This window comes from Cyrtonyx montezumae, unplaced genomic scaffold (assembly GCF_038088225.1).
Source record: "Cyrtonyx montezumae isolate F1298 unplaced genomic scaffold, pur_monq_1.0 scaffold_59, whole genome shotgun sequence".
Classification (NCBI taxonomy): Eukaryota; Metazoa; Chordata; class Aves; order Galliformes; family Odontophoridae; genus Cyrtonyx; species Cyrtonyx montezumae.
In genome coordinates, this window is record NW_027072066.1 from 175662 (window position 1) to 192663 (window position 17002).

General features: G+C 53.6%; 1 protein-coding gene across 1 annotated transcript; it reads right to left on the reverse strand.

The window, feature by feature from the left end:
- Positions 1–920: 920 nt before the first annotated feature.
- LOC136056840 (uncharacterized) lies at positions 921–9704 on the reverse strand. The gene is made up of 5 exons (XM_065749204.1): positions 9695–9704; positions 8678–8766; positions 8409–8597; positions 7914–8068; positions 921–1110 (listed from the first exon to the last, which is right to left on the reverse strand). Exons 1-5 carry the CDS (start codon positions 9702–9704, stop codon positions 921–923), a joined length of 633 nt encoding a protein of 210 aa, XP_065605276.1.
- Positions 9705–17002: the final 7298 nt, after the last annotated feature.

A 17002-nucleotide genomic window follows, 5' to 3' on the forward strand; every position in this document is an offset into this window, starting at 1 on the left:
AAGAATATAAATAACAGCACAACTTTTCTTTCTGGATTTGATTTAATTCTTTGCTCGGTTGTGTCCAAATGGTAGGTTTTACTATCATCTTTCACACAAGAAACATCAGCTAAAATTTTGAGGGCTGCTCTGAAGGTAATGCCTCCCATGCTATGGTTGGAAATAAAGCTAATTAATCAAATAAAATGAGCAAGGGAGAGTGTCTGATAAAGCAAAGGCCTTACGCTAACGCTGAAGGAGAGACGGCAGCGAGCACCCACTGCTGAGTCGATGCCAAAGGAAAGTTCTCCTGTGTGAGGTGTGAGCAGGTGGAAGATCTGCTTAGCACGGTGACAGAGCTGAAAGAGGAGGTGGAGGGACTGAGGGCCATCGGGGACTGCGAGCGGGAGATTGACTGGTGGAGCAGCTCCCTCGAGTGCCAGAGAGAAAGGCGCCGGGGAGATCCCCCACAATTGGTGGTGGACTCTCTGACCTGTCCCCATGGGACAGAGGGGGGGTATCTGAGGGATGGGGAGGGCTGGCAGAGAGTCCCAGCTCAGTACCGTGGGCAATCTCCATCTCTGCCTACCTCGTGTCCCCAGGTCCCCTAAGCAATAGCTTTGCAGCACTGGACGTTGAAGGGGAGATAAAGGGGGAGGTGCAGGAAGATTCCCCCAGGAGGTCACCAATGGCAAGGCGGTCGACTCCGCGCATTGAGACTGCTGCTGCCAAGAAAGAAAGGAAGATGATGGTAGTGGGCGAAAGAAAAGAACTTTTAAACTGTGTAAAAAAATAAAGAAAGAAAGAAACCCAACAGGGCAGGAACCTAAATTCTGAGACCCAATGTAAGTCAGATTTGGTGGTTCTCAGAGTGACACTGAGGGTTTTTGTGGGGAGGGGAAGGGTGGTCAGAGATGGGTTCTCTTATTGGCCTTTGTGTCTCACTGGTTTTCATCTTCCACATCCTGCAGCGCTTCTTTATTCTGTTCTTCACCATCACCCTGCATGTCTGAAGTCCATAGTGTCAGGTTATCACGTAACAACTGCATGATAAGTATAGAGTCCTTATAGCTTTCTTCACTCGGCGTATCCAGTTCTGCAATAGCATCATCGAAAGCTGCTTTTGCCAACCTGCAGGCACGATCAGGAGAATTAAGAATTTCATAGTACAATACAGAGTAGCATACTCCCTTCTCAAGGGAACTGAGGGCCCCATTTGCAGACCGAACCCAAACCGTAGGGAAGTGTGCTGTCTCCCTGGGGCCCGGATCAGGGACATAGCTAGAAGACTCCCGGATTTGATACGCCCCACTGACTACTATCCGTTACTCATAGTTCGGGCAGACAGCGATGAAATAAGTCAGAGAAGCCTGCAAACTATGAAAAGAGATTTCAGGGGCTTAGGGCGATTAGTTCAAGGGGTGGGAGCACAAGTGGTGTTTGCTTCCGTACCTTCTGGGGCGGTGAAGGGCACGGAATGGGCTAGGAAAACACAGGTGATGAATCATTGGCTGAGAGGCTGGTGTAGAGACAGACACTTGGGGTTTTTTGACCATGGGGCAGTTTACTCGGCTCCTGGCCTGTTATCTGTTGATAGAATGCCCCTGTCTCAAAGGGGGAAACGAATCCTAGCACAGGAGCTAGCTGGACTCATTGAGAGAGCTTGAAACTAGCTGTGACGGGGGAAGGGGATAAAACAGGGCTCACCAGTAAAGAGTCCAGGGGGGCTGTGCTGGAGGAAGGGGTGAGGCAGATGTCTCAGCTGAAGTGCATCTACACCAACGCACGCAGCGTGGGCAATAAACAAGAAGAGCTCGAAGCCATTGTGAGGCAGGCTAACCATGACCTTGTCGCTATTACAGAAACACGGTGGGACCCCTCCCACAACTGGAGTACTGGGATTGATGGCTGCAAGCTCTTCAGAAGGGACAGACAGGGAAGAAAGGGTGGTGGCATAGCTCTCTATATCAAAGAGTGTTTTGATGTTGAAGAGCTTGAGGTTGGAAATGACAAAGTAGAGTGTCTATGGATAAGGATCAGGGGGATGGTCTGTAGGGGTGACATCGTGGTGAGGGTCTGTTTTAGACCGCCTAGTCAGGATGAAGAGATAGATGAGGTGTTCTACAAGCAACTAGTAGATGTTGCACGATGGCCAGCACTCGTTCTCATGGGGGACTTCAACTTCCCTGATATATGCTGGAAATATAATACTGTGCAGAGGAAGCAGTCCGTGAGATTTCTCGAGTGTGTGGAGGATTGCTTCCTGACACAGCTGGTGCAAGAACCTACCAGGGGAGATGCCTTGCTAGACCTGCTCTTCACTAACAGGGAAGGACCAGTAGGAGATGTGAAGGTTGGAGATTGTCTCGGCCAGAGTGACCATGAAATGGTGGAGTTTGCTATTCTGGGTGACGTCAAGAGGGTGACTAGCAAAACTGCTACCTTGGACTTCCGGAGGGCAGACTTTGACCTGTTCAGGACACTTGTTGCAAGGGTCCCCTGGGACTCGCTCCTGAGGGGTAAAGGGGTCCAGGAAGCCTGGATGCTCCTCAAGATGGAAATCTTCAAGGCACAGGAGCTGGCTGTCCCTGAGTCCCGTAAGTTGAGCTGGAGGGGAAAAAGACCGGTGTGGATGAACTTTTGTTGAGACTCTGAGAGAAAAGAAGAGTGTATGTCCTTTGAAAGATAGGATAGGCTACTTGGGGAGACTACAGAGAACTGGCCAAGATTTGCAGCCAGGAAGTTAGAAATGTAAAAGCCCAGCTCGAACTTAGACTGGCTACTGCAGTAAAGGAGAGCAGACAATCCTTTTACAAATATATTAACAGCAAGAGAAGAACTAGGGAGAATTTCTCTCCTTTAATTGATGAGGCAGGGACTGTAATCACGGAGGATAAGGAAAAGGCTGAGGTTCTCAATGCCTTCTTCACATCTGTCTTTAATAGACAGAGCAGTTATCCTCAGGGTACTTTTCGCCCTGACCTGGAAGTCCGGGACGGAGCGCATAGTACACCCCATGTGATCCAAGCAGAGACCGTCAGAGACATGCTCCTCCATCTGAACTGCCACAAGTCCATGGGGCCAGATGGGATCCACCCAGTGGTGCTGAGGGAGCTGGCAGAGGTGATTGCCAAGCCGCTTTCTACCATCTGTCAGCATTCCTGGTTATCTGGAGAGGTCCCACAAGATTGGAGGCTTGCCGATGTGACTCCCATCTACAAGAAAGGCCGTAAGGAAGACCCGGGGAACTACAGGCCTGTCAGCCTGACCTCGGTATCAGGGAAAGTTATGGAGCAGATGATCTTGAGGGAGATCACACGGCACGTGCATGGCAACCAGGAGATCAGGCCCAGCCAGCACGGGTTCACAAAGGGCAGGTCGTGCTTGTCCAACCTCATCTCCTTCTATGACTGGGTGACCTGGTAGATGAGGGAAAGGCTGTTGATGTAGTCTACCTGGACTTCAGCAAGGCCTTTGACACGGTCTCCCACAGTATTCTCCTGAGGAAACTGGCAGCCCGTGGTGTGGACAAGTTCACTCTTCTCTGGGTGAAGAACTGGCTGGAGGGTCGTTCCCAGCGGGTAGCGGTGAATGGAGTTAAGTCCAGAGCTGATTGCTGAGCTGCTCTGTCACCTCTGAGAGGTCCTGGAGTATGGGAGAGGTGCCCTAAAACCGGAGCACAATGGGATCCCGGGGTGCATGAAGGAGAGCGTGGCCAGCAGGTTGAAGGAGGGGACCTCCCCCTCTGCTCTGCCCTGGTGAGCCGCTCTCTGAGGTCTTGCCCAGCACACGTGTGGGACAATGGGGGGCAGCCACGTTCTGAGGGAGGGGAACAAAAGGGAGGAGGGGGAGAGAGCCCCATTTTCCTCCCTTCCCAGCTCCGTGGGGCCCCTAGAGCATGTCCAGGCACCCGCGTCTCATTCCAATTTGGATGCAGGAAGGGAACTGAGGTCTGCAATCTTTACAAAATGAATCCACCGCCGCCGTGCCCTTCACAAAACCTCTCCCCTTTGCTGCAGTACAGGGGAATGAGAAAAGTGAACCTTCGTCCTGGATTTCCACCATCCCTGGGGTCAGTCCCTGGGGGTACTTGGGACGCTCCGGGAGCCCCCAGGCCGGGTCACGTGACAATCACCCCGTCCTCTGCGGGTCGCTCCGAGCGACGTCACACCGCCGTGAGCCCCTTGCCCGGACTGCCCTCACTCGGCATGGCGGGACCGGCATCACCGCCCGGACAGCGCACGAGCACGTCATTCGGACGGGAGCACCAATAGAGAGCAACCGTGGCTTCGTTCGTCCCGCCTCTCGGTCTTTGAGTGACAGCCACTGTAGCCAGTCGGCTCTGCAGGCACCAGAGGGCGGATACGCGCGGGCGGCCAATCACGGCGGCAAGGCTCTACCGGAAGAATGGTCATGGTGGGCGGGGTGTGCGCGTAACGGGCAGCAGGCGGAACCAATGAGAGGGCCGGAAGGAGTAGGGCGGGCCGAAAGAAAACACAACTGGCTGCAACTGTTCCTGAGTGCTGCAGTGCTCCAAATTGGCGGCTTTGCGGACGTAAAGCACCACGTGACATACAATCAGCGCTCGGACAGCTCCGCTGAGAACGGCGCACCGCTCCCAGGCTCTCGGGACGCAGTGCCCCGCAGCCTCCCCGCACAGCGCTGAGCCGAGCACAGCGCCGGGCGGACAGCAGCGCAACAACGGCGGCGCAAACACCCGCCCCGAGCCGCAAAGTGCGCGGCCCCCACCGTGCACTGTGCGGCTGAAGTCGGCCTCTGCGCACGCGCAGAAGTCGGGTCGCACCGTGCGCGCATGCGCGTTTGGATAGCCGCCTTTACGCATGCGCGGCTTTCAGTCCGCTGCTTGCGCGCATTCGCGGGTTCGGGCTGCTGGCGCATGCGCCTTGCGGCGCGTCCGTTTCCATAGCAGCATATGGACGCTGCGCGGAGCAGCGCACCGCTGACCATGAGCGCAATGAGCCATGAGGTGAGGGGTTATGGAGGGCAAAGGGAAAGCGCGGGGTGGGGTGGGGTGGGAGTAATGGGGTAAAGGGAAGGTGGCATGTGGGGTAATGGAGAGTGCGGGAAGGTGGGATGTGGGATCCGGGGAAAAGGGGAAGGTGGGAATGTGCAGTGAAGGTGGGGGGAGGGAAAGGGGAGAGAGAGGTGGGAAAACGTGGGGACGGGGAGTGATGCTCTGCCTTATTTACAGCACAGTTAATAAACCATCTCCTGCATGCTGAGATCTGTGGGAGAGTGCCAGAAGTGCTGTACCGAAGCATTCCTGGTTATCTGGAGAGGTCCCACAAGATTGGAGGCTTGCCGATGTGACTCCCATCTTCAAGAAAGGCCGTAAGGAAGACCCGGGGAACTACAGGCCTGTCAGCCTGACCTCGGTATCAGGGAAAGTTATGGAACAGATGATATTGAGGGAGATCACACGACACGTGCATGGCAATAAAGGGATCAGACCCAGCCAGCACGGGTTCACCAGGGGCAGGTCGTGCTTGTCCAACCTCATCTCCTTCTATGACTGGGTGACCAGACAGGTAGATGAGGGAAAGGCTGTTGATGTAGTCTACCTGGACTTCAGCAAGGCCTTTGACACGGTCTCCCACAGTATTCTCCTGAGGAAACTGGCAGCCTGTGGTGTGGACAGGTTCACTCTTCTCTGGGTGGAGAACTGGCTGGAGGGCCGTGCCCAGAGGGTAGTGGTTAATGGATTTAAGTCCAGCTGGCGTCCTGTTACGAGTGGTGTCCCCCAAGGGTCGGTATTGGGGCCCATCTTGTTTAATATCTTTATTGATGACCTAGACGAGGGAATTGAGTGTACGCTCAGTAAGTTTGCAGATGACACAAAGCTGGGAGGATGTGTCAAACTGCCTGAGGGTAGGGAGGCCCTTCAGAGGGATTTGGATAGGCTGAACAGCTGGGCTGAGCAAAATGGGATGAGGTTCAATAAGACCAAGTGCCGGGTCCTGCACTTTGGCCACAATAACCCCATGCAATGCTATAGGCTTGGGGCAGAATGGCTTGAAGAATGTAGAGAGGAAAAGGACCTGGGGGTGTTGGTTGATGCTCGGCTCAACATGAGCCGGCAGTGTGCCCAGGTGGCCAAGAAGGCCAACGGCATCCTGGCCTGTATTAGAAATAGTGTAGCCAGCAGGAGCAGGGAGGTGATCATCCCCCTGTACTCAGCTCTGGTACGGCCGCACCTCGAGTACTGTGTTCAGTTTTGGGCCCCTCACTACAAGAAGGACATTGAGGCCCTGGAGCGTGTTCAGAGAAGGGCAACAAAACTGGTGAGGGGCCTGGAGCACAAGTCTTATGAGGAGCGGCTGAGGGAGCTGGGATTGTTCAGTCTGGAGAAGAGGAGGCTCAGAGGAGACCTTATTGCACTCTACCACTTCCTGAAGGGGGGATGTGGTGAGGAGGGGGTAGGCCTCTTCTTCCTGATAAGTAATGACAGGACGAGAGGGAATGGCCACAAGTTGCACCAGGGAAGATTTAGATTAGACCTGAGGAAGCATTTCTTTTCTGAAAGAGTGGTCAGGCACTGGGATGGCCTGCCTAGGGAGGTGGGTGAGGCACCATCCCTAGCGCTGTTCAAGAAGCGTTTAGATGAGGTGCTAAAGGACTTAATTTAGTAGTTGGGTAGAGATAGTGATAGGAGGATGGTTGGACTAGATGATCTTATAGGTCCTTTCCAACCTTATGAACTTATGAACTTATGAACTTATGAACTTATGAACTTATCTGCTCTTCCTCGATCTTTTTTTACTCATTTGCAAAAAAAAAAAAAACAACCCACAAACCATATGAATAAATAAACAAATAAGAAAATAAATAACAGAAAAGCATTTATTTCTAGATTTGATTTAATTCTTTGCTCGGTTGTGTCCAAATGGTTGGTTTACTATCATCTTTCACACAAGAAACATCAGCTATAATTTTGAAGGCTGCTCTGAAAGTAATGCCTCCTACTCTGTGATGTCGGCCCACAGCTCCAAAAGCAGATGGTGGTGGTGTGGCAGTAAACAGTGAACCTTCCCAATCGTATTCCATTCCATTTTGTTGCTGATCTTTGTGAAATAGTGCTGTTGTGCTCCTTATGCACATGATAGTTTCTTTAGCAATAAATAGGAGTCGGGAAGGCAGAAAGAAAGAGGTCTGGGACGGACAGAGGGGAGATTTGGGGCGGAGGAGAGGGGAAAAGCGGGATGTGGCAGAAACGAGCTCAGGGAGTAGGGAATGGGGAGAGCCGGGATGGAAAGAGGGGAGGTTTGGGGTGGGAGAGGGGGGAACTGAGGGCGGGGTGGAGTAGAGAAGCGATGGGAGGCAGCAAAGAAGAAGAAGGAGGAATCTGGAGTGAGAGAGGATAGCACCGGGAATAGGGAACGGGGAGAGCCACAGCGGGAGAGCTGGGAATGGGGATCGGGTTATAGGGATGGGGAGAGAGCTCCGGGGTGACGGAAAGGGGAGAGCTGGGGTGGGAGAGCGGAGCAGTGCAGTGGGAGAAGGGAGCTCCGGGAACAGGGGACTGGGAGAGCTGGGACAAAAAGCGGGGCGGTTTGGGGTGAGAGAGTGGGGCACTGGAACTACGGAACGGGGTCTCAGAAATTGGAAAGGAGCACTGGGGTGGCAGTGGTGAGAAATGAGATGAGAGGAGCTCCTTTTATTTTTTATTTCTTTTTATTATTCATATTTTTATATGTTTGGGTTTTTCTTTAATGTTTTTAATTTGATTTTATTTTAAGGAAAATTGCAAGTGTCTTTAACACTTCCTGTGCTCTGTCACTCTTCTCATCCTGGAGGTGAGTTTCAGGCAGTCAGATCACCTCCTCCAGCGGTTCCTGCGGCTCAGGTTGTGCTCCTTCTGCCCTTGGGCTGTCTTTGGTTCTCGTTCTGTTTGCGTCCTGCTGCTGCTCGCTTACGTTCCCGAGCTCTTGCGTGAAGAAAGACACCTCCACCGTGAAAACAGACGGCTCACCTTCACACGCAACCTGGGTTTGCTCGCTCTCCCGGTGCTACTGCTGCCACTGCTGAGCATGGCTCGCAGCTGTAGCAGCTCCTCCTGGAGGGAGCGGATCTGCGAGTGGAATAGAGGGGCGATGAGAGACAGGCACACTTAGCACAGGAGCCTAGTGGGAAGGCTTGGGCCATGCTCACCTCCTGCCGGCCCTGCTCCATTTCTGAGCGGAGCTGCTGTTTATCTTGTCTGAGCAAAGCCAGCTCCTTTTCTTGTGCAGCCTGAGATTCCAGTGGGTCTGGTGCAACTGAGCAGTGCAACTGCTCCCAGTGCTCAGCTTGGCTGCTCAGCTGTTGCACCCTCTCCTGGAGGGAGCGGATCTGCGAGTGACACAGAGGGGTGATGAGATACACGTACGCTTGGCACGGGTGCCTAGTGGGAAGGCTTGGGCCATGCTCACCTCCTGCCGGCTCTGCTCCATTTCTGAGAGGAGCTGCTGCCTATTTTGTCTGATGAAAGCCAGCTCCACATTGCAAACATCCAGATCCTGTCTGCACGTAGCCAGAGTTTGCTCTCCCTTCTGCTGCAACTGCTCCCAGTGCTCAACTTGTCTGCTAAGCTGTTTCACGCTCTTCTGGAGAGAGCAGATCTGCCAGTGGCACAGAGGGGTGATGAGAGACACGCACGCTTGGCACAGATACCTAGAGGGAAGGCTTGGGCCATGCTCACCTCCTGCCGGCTCTGCTCCTGGGCACTCTGCAGCTCCTTCTGCTTTTCCTCATAGGCTGCACTCTTCTCCTGCATGAAGAAGGTGTGGTCTGTGAGCAGGAGTGGCTGGGCAGGGCACATGTGGCTGCGGGCATTGAACTCACACAGTGCAGCCTGTGCCCTCTGCACTGAGCAGCCATGTCTGTCTCGTGTCTGTGAGTGGTACCCGGTGTCATCCCGCCCTGCAGCCCCTGACAGAGCCTGGGGCTGGACAGACGGGCTGCTGGTCCAGGTTCTGATCAGCAAGCAGCACCGGACTGCTGGTTGCAGAGCTCTCCCCGGGCGTGTGCTCAGACACCTCCTGGGGTTCTCAGGCACTTCTGCTGCCCAGCTCCACAGCGTGCTGGTGCCAGCTGCAGCAGATGTGAACAACAGTGGCTGCTGCACTGCTGCAGTAGAGCTGGATGCCCTCCCCGCCCCATCCTCCCCTCCCCATCCTCCCTTCCCCTCCCTCTTACCTCCCCTCCCCATCCTCCCCTCTCCTCCCTCTTTCCTCCCCTTCTCTCCCCTCCCCTCCCCATCCTCCCCTTCCCTCCCCTCCCCTAACCATCCCCACAATTTCCCTCCCCTCCCCTGTCCTCCCCTCCATTCCCCTCCCCTGCCCTCCCCTCCCCTCCCCTGTCTTCTCCTCCCCTCCCCTCCCCTCCCATCTCCTCCCCTACCCTCCCCTATCCTCCCCTCCATTCCCATCCCCTCCCCTCTCCTCCCCTCCCCTACCCTCCCTTCCACTATCCTCCCCTCCATTCCCATCCCCTTCCCTCCCCTATCCTTCCCATCCCCTCTCCTCACCTTCCCTCCTCTCCCCTCCCCTATCCTCCTCTCCCCTCCCCTCCCCTCTCCTCCCCTCCCTGGGGAGAGCTAATGGAGCTCTGCGAGTCTGCTTGCCTTGCAACACTTTACGGACAAGGCCTTTGTGGTTGCCTGCTCCACACCCTACCCTGCACTACGCTCCCTGCGCGATGCATCTCACTCGCTCACCTGACCCCATAGTCGGCATACTCTTCCGTAGAGGCGGATGCAACCAGGCCTCAGCAGGGAGGAAAGGACACAGCACATAAGGACCTCGAGGAGGATTCTGATTACCATCTCCAGATCCATCCTGACTGAGTCAGGGGCCTCTAGAGAAAACAGAAACATGCCCACGATGGTGAGCTCTAAGAGAGGCAGGTGGATCTTCGCCCTGTTCTCTTGCCAAGATTGTCAACACGCGAGTGGCTGTCACCCAGAGCAGAGCTCCAGCAGTGAGCACCCGATGGAGCGGCTGCCCCAAGCGTCTGTGCTGGGGGAAGCTGCCCTGTGCTTTATGATGTCACGCCCTGCCCTGTGATGTCACAATGCCTTTCCCCCACCCTGGCCTTGGGATTCCCAGTGTGCCCTGGTGGATGCCCTGCTGGACCTGTGAGATTCGGATCTCGTCGAGGCTCAGAGAAGTTCAAAGCTCGGAGAAGTCTCTAGATGCCACTGTGATGCGGCACGAAGCCGACGTGGAGGCACACAGAAGGTTCTGGAACTCGCCTTGGACGCGAGTTTCACCAAAGACTGTTCCTAATAGGGGGAAACACTGGACGTTTCTCCAGCTTCAGCTCCGTGGAAGAGCTCTGCTCTTCATTCTGTATCTGTGCGTGACCTGTGTGCTAGGGCCCGGGCTGCGTGGATGCCTCAGTTCCACAGAAAACCAGGTAGTAGCTGGGCGGGCTTTAAGGTTCCTTCCTTCAAGAGTCCACCAGCTCCCACACTCTCCCTCTTCGTGTTTGATTCATTGGCTTCGATTCCAATTAAATGGTGTTATACCGTATTCTTTGGCATTCGGTGTCTTATTTCAGAAGTGAGTTCTCCTCCTCGGATCGTTGCCGCTGCCGTTGCGATGCGGGATCCGGGGCAAAGGGGAAGGAGGGAACGTGCAGGGAAGGTGGGGGGTTAAGGGCAGAGGTGGGAAAATGCGGGAGTGATGCTCCGGCTTATTTCCAGCTGAGTTAAACTCTCCTGCATGCAGAGATCTGTGGGAGAGTGCCAGAAGTGCTGTACCAAAGCATCTTCACTTCCTCCATTTTGACTTGATCTGTTTCACTCCTTTGCGATAAAAAAAAAATAAAGAAACCAACACTAAATAAATAAATAAATAAGAATATAAATAACAGCACAACTTTTCTTTCTGGATTTAATTCTTTGCTCGGTTGTGTCCAAATGGTAGGTTTACTATCATCTTTCACACAAGAAACATCAGCTAAAATTTTGAGGGCTCCTCTGAAAGTAATGCCTCCTACTCTGTGATGTCGGCCCACAGCTCCAAAAGCAGATGGCGGTGGTGTGGCAGTAAACAGTGAACCTTCCCAATCGTATTCCATTCCATTTTGTTGCTGATCTTTGTGAAATAGTGCTGTTGTGCTCCTTATGCACATGATAGTTTCTTTAGCAATAAATAGGAGTCGGGAAAGCAGAAAGAAAGAGGTCTGGGACAGACAGAGAGGAGATATGGGGTGGAGGAGAGGGGAAAAGCGGGATGTGGCAGAAACGAGTAGGGAATGGAGAGAGCCGGGATGGAAAGAGGGGAGGTTTGTGGTGGGAGAGGGGGCAACTGAGGATGGGGAGGGGAAGAGGAGCGATGGGAGGCAGCAAAGAGGAAGAAGGAGGAATCTGGAGTGAGAGAGGATAGCACCGGGAATAGGGAACGGGGAGAGCCACAGCGGGAGAGCTGGGAATGGGGATCGGGTTATAGGGATGGGGAGAGAGCTCCGGGGAGACGGAAAGGGGAGAGCTGGGGTGGGAGAGCGGAGCAGTGCAGTGGGAGAAGGGAGCTCCGGGAACAGGGGATTGGGAGAGCTGGGACAAAAAGCGGGGCGGTTTGGGGTGAGAGAGTGGGGTACTGGAACTACGGAACGGGGTCTCAGAAATTGGGAAGGAGCACTGAGGTGGCAGTGGTGAGAAATGAGATGTGAGAGGAGCTCCTTTTATTTTTTATTTTTATTTTTCATATTTTCATATGTTTACGTTTTTATTTTATTTTTTTAATTTGATTTTATTATAAGGAAAGTTGCAAGTGTCTTTAACACTTCCTGTGCTCTGTCACTCTTCTCATCCTCTAGGTGAGTTTCAGGCAGTCAGATAACCTCCTCCAGCGGTGCCTGCCGCTCAGGTTGTGCTCCTTCTGCCCTTGGGCTGTCTTTGGTTCTTCTTCTGTTTCCGTCCTGCTGCTGCTCGCTGACCTTCCCGAGCTCTTGCGTGAAGAAAGACAGCTCCACCATGAAAACAGACGGCTCCCCTTCACACGCAACCATGGTTTGCTCGCTCTCCCGGTGCTACTGCTGCCACTGCTGAGCATGGCTCGCAGCTGTAGCAGCTCCTCCTGGAGGGAGCGGATCTGCGAGTGGAATAGAGGGGCGATGAGAGACAGGCACACTTAGCACAGGAGCCTAGTGGGAAGGCTTGGGCCATGCTCACCTCCTGCCGGCCCTGCTCCATTTCTGAGCGGAGCTGCTGTTTATCTTGTTTGAGCAAAGCCAGCTCCACATTACAAACATACAGCTCCTGTCTGCACGTAGCCAGAGTTTGCTCACTCTTCTGCTGCAACTGCTCCCAGTGCTCAGCTTGGCAGCTCAGGTGTTGCACCCTGTCCTGGAGGGAGCGGATCTGCGAGTGGAATAGAGGGGCGATGAGAGACAGGCACACTTAGCAAAGGTGTCTAGTGGGAAGGCTTGGGCCATGCTCACCTCCTGCCGGCCCTGCTCCATTTCTGAGCGGAGCTGCTGTTTATCTTGTACGAGCAAAGCCAGCTCCTTTTCTTGTGAAGTCAGAGATTCCAGTGTGACAAACAGGAACTGCTCCCAGTGCTCAGCTTGGCTGCTCAGCTGTTGCACCCTCTCCTGGAGGGAGCGGATCTGCGAGTGGAATAGAGGGGTGATGAGAGACAGGCACACTTAGCACAGGAGCCTAGAGGGAAGGCTTGAGCCATGCTCACCTCCTGCCGGCCCTGCTCCATTTCTGAGCGGAGCTGCTGTTTATCTTGTCTGAGCAAAGCCAGCTCCTTTTCTTGTGCATCCTGAGATTCCAGTGAGTCAAACTGGAACTGCTCCCAGTGCTCAGCTTGGCTGTTCAGCTGTTGCACCCTATCCTGGAGGGAGCGGATCTGCGAGTGGAATAGAGGGGCGATGAGAGACAGGTACACTTAGCACAGGAGCCTAGAGGGAAGGCTAGGGCCATGCTCACCTCCTGCTGGCCCTGCTCCATTTCTGAGCGGAGCTGCTGTTTATCTTGTCTGAGCAAAGCCAGCTCCTTTTCTTGTGCAGCCTGAGATTCCAGTGTGTCAAACTGGAACTGCTCCCAGTGCTCAGCTTGGCTGCTCAGTTGTTGCACCCTCTCCTGTAGGGAGCAGATCTGCCAGTGACACAGAGGGGTGATGAGAGACAGGCACACTTAGCACAGATACCTAGAGGAAAGGCTTGGGCCATGCTCACCTCCTGCTGGCTCTGCTTCATTTCTGAGAGGAGCTGCTGCCTATTTTGTCTGAAGAAAGCCAGCTCCACATTGCAAACATCCAGCTCCTGTCTGCACGTACTCAGAGTTTGCTCACTCTCCTGGTGCAACTGCTCCCAGTGCTCAGCTTGGCTGCTCAGCTGTTGCACCCTCTCCTGGAGGGAGCAGATCTGCCAGTGACACAGAGGGGTGATGAGAGACAGGCACACTTAGCATAGGAGCCTAGTGGGAAGGCTTGGGCCATGCTCACCTCCTGCCGGCCCTGCTCCATTTCTGAGCGGAGCTGCTGTTTATCTTGTCTGAGCAAAGCCAGCTCCTTTTCTTGTGCAGCCTGAGATTCCAGTGTGTCAAACTGCAACTGCTCCCAGTGCTCAGCTTGGCTGCTCAGCTGTTGCACCCTCTCCTGGAGAGAGCAGATCTGCCAGTGGCACAGAGGGGTGATGAGAGACACGCACGCTTGGCACAGGTGCCTACTGGGAAGGTGTCACGGTGTTGTCCGTGACAGTGACCCAAGGGAAAACCGAGAAGGGAGAGGGGAGAGAAAAAAGAAACTGCGTCAGTGGCCGCGCGGCCGCCCGAGCAGAGCCGCGCTCCGGGAGGGGGAGGGGGAAACGGCGGGAAGGGATGGGTCTACAAGAAAACAACGGCACGATCTGAGAAGGAGCGGTAACTTTACTAAATCTAATAAAATTGAACAATTGAAAGAGAGATAACAATTTCCAAACCAAAAGCTGTGAGCTTACGCTAAGGAGGACCCGCAGGGGAAGCACACGTGCTGAACCTCCACGGCAGCCCAGAGCAACGCGCCCAGACCGAGCGCCGCCTGCATCCGGTGCGGAGCTCCGCCCCTCCCCTCTGCTGCTCCCACAGCATTAACTCCTTAACTGCTGCATGATGCTCTGATGTGGAATACCGGCATCAAAACCACAAAACCACAACATTCCACCCCTTATTCCACATCATCACATCATGCTTAACACACATCTATACATAACCAAACAGTAATAACATGAGTTACATAGAAACATATATATATATACATACATACACACGTAATTACAGACTGCATTCCCCCAGCATCAAATTCCCTTGTGGGACACACTGGACGTCCCCATTTTTATCCATTACCCACCAGGTGCACCCAGGTCCCTGCGCAAAAACGGTTCCACGGAGGGGTTTGCCCTTTCCAGAGGCTGGAAGGACCCACACCGCTTTTCCCAACATGCTCCTCACATGTACCACAGGGACCTTATCTCCCTCTATGGTCTGTAGGGAGCCGGACTGTGTAGGACCCTCTCGGTTGACTGATCCCCTAGTGTTGACCAGCCAGGTGGCTTCTGCCAGATGCTTCTCCCAGTGCTTGAATGTCCCACCACCCATTGCTCTCAACGTGGTTTTTAACAACCCGTTGTAGCGCTCGATCTTACCAGCAGCTGGTGCATGGTAGGGGATATGGTAGATCCATTCAATGCCGTGTTCTTTGGCCCAGATATCCACAAGAGAATTTTTGAAATGAGCCCCATTATCGGACTCAATTCTCTCTGGAGTGCCATGTCTCCATAGGACTTGTCTCTCGAGCCCTAAGATGGTGTTTCGGGCGGTAGCATGGGGTACTGCGTATGTCTCAAGCCACCCAGTGGTCGCCTCCACCATGGTGAGCACGTAACGCTTACCATCGCGAGTTCGTGGCAAGGTGATATAATCAACCTGCCACGCCTCCCCATATTTATACTTTTCCCATCGCCCTTCCTGCCAGAGGGGTTTCATCCTCTTGGCCTGTTTAATTATGGCACATGTGTCACAGTCATGGATAACCTGTGCAACGGCATCCATAGTTAAGTCCACCCCTCGGTCTCTAGCCCACTTATAGGTCGCATCCCTTCCTTGATGGCCAGAGGTCTCATGGGCCCACCGAGCTAAAAATAGCTCTCCTTTGTTCTGCCAGTCCAAATCGATCTGAGACACCTCAATTCTGGCAGCTCGATCTACCTGATGGTTATTTCTCTGCTCTTCAGTAGCTCGATTCTTGGGCACATGAGCATCTACATGGCGCACCTTTACACCCAACCTTTTTGTTCGGGCAGCAATGTCTTTCCACAGTTCAGCAGCCCAAATAGGTTTACCCTTCCGTTGCCAGTTGTCCTGTTCCCACTGCTGCAACCACCCCCATAAAGCATTTGCCACCATCCAAGAGTCAGTATAAAGATATAGCATGGGCCACCTCTCCCGTTCAGCCACATCTAAGGCCAGCTGGACGGCCTTTACCTCCGCAAATTGGCTTGACTCTCCTTCTCCTTCGGTGGCCTCTGCAACTCGTCGTGTGGGGCTCCACACAGCAGCCTTCCATCTGCGATGCTTCCCAACAATACGACACGATCCATCAGTGAAGAGGGCATACGTCTTTTCATTCTCTAGTAGTTCGTTATATGGTGGGGCCTCTTTAGCACGTGGCATCTCCTCTGATGGGGATGTTCCAAATTTCTTGCCTTCAGGCCAGTCCATGATCACCTCCAGGATTCCTGGACGGTTGAGGTTCCCCATCCGAGCTCGCTGTGTAATCAGTGCAATCCACTTACTCCAGGTGGCATCGGTAGCATGATGGGTGGGGGGAACCTTTCCTTTGAACATCCAATTCAGCACTGGCAGTCGAGGTGCCAGGAGGAGCTGTGTCTCAGTACCAATTACTTCAGAGGCAGCCCGAACCCCCTCGTATGCGGCCAAAATCTCCTTCTCAGTTGGAGTGTAGCACTCCTCTGAACCCCTGTACGCTCTGCTCCAAAATCCAAGGGGTCGGCCTCGGGTCTCCCCAGAGGCTCTTTGCCACAGACTCCAAGTGGGACCTTTCTCTCCAGCAGCAGTGTAGAGGATGTTTTTCACATCCTGTCCCAACCGAACTGGCCCCAGGGCCACAGCACGGGCTATCTCCTGCTTGATTTGCTCAAAGGCCTGCTGCTGTTCAGGACCCCATGCAAAATTATTCTTTTTCCGAGTCACTTGATAGAGGGGGCTTACTATGAGGCTGTAGTTTGGGATGTGCATCCTCCAAAAACCTACTACACCCAGAAAAGACTGTGTCTCTTTCTTGCTAGTGGGTGGTGACATACTGGTGATTTTGTCAATCACATCTCCTGGAATGTGACGACGTCCATCTTGCCATTTTACTCCTAGGAATTGAATTTCTTGGGCAGGTCCCTTCACTTTGTTCCGTTTAATAGCAAAACCAGCACCCAGAAGAATTTGGATTATTTGCTCTCCTTTTTTAAAAACTTCCTCTGCTGTATCACCCCACACAACAATGTCATCAATATACTGGAGGTGCTCAGGTGCCCCACCCTGTTCCAGTGTGGTTTGAATCAGCCCATGGCAGATGGTTGGGCTGTGTTTCCACCCCTGGGGCAAACGGTTCCAGGTGTACTGAACGCCCCTCCAGGTGAAAGCAAACTGTGGTCTGCACTCTGTGGCCAAAGGAATAGAAAAGAATGCATTGGCAATGTCTATAGTGGCATACCACTTGGCTGCTTTTGACTCCAGTTCATACTGCAGCTCCAACATATCTGGCACAGCAGCACTCAGTGGGGGTGTGACTTCATTCAGGCCACGGTAATCTACCGTCAGCCTCCATTCTCCACTGGCTTTACGCACCGGCCATATGGGGCTGTTAAAAGGTGAGTGAGTCTTGCTGATCACTCCCTGGCTCTCTAGCTGACGGATCAAGTTATGAATGGGGAGCAAGGAATCCCTGTTGGTGCGGTACTGCCGTCTGTGCACTGTTTTTGTAGCGATAGGTACCTGCTGCTCTTTCACTTTCAGTACCCC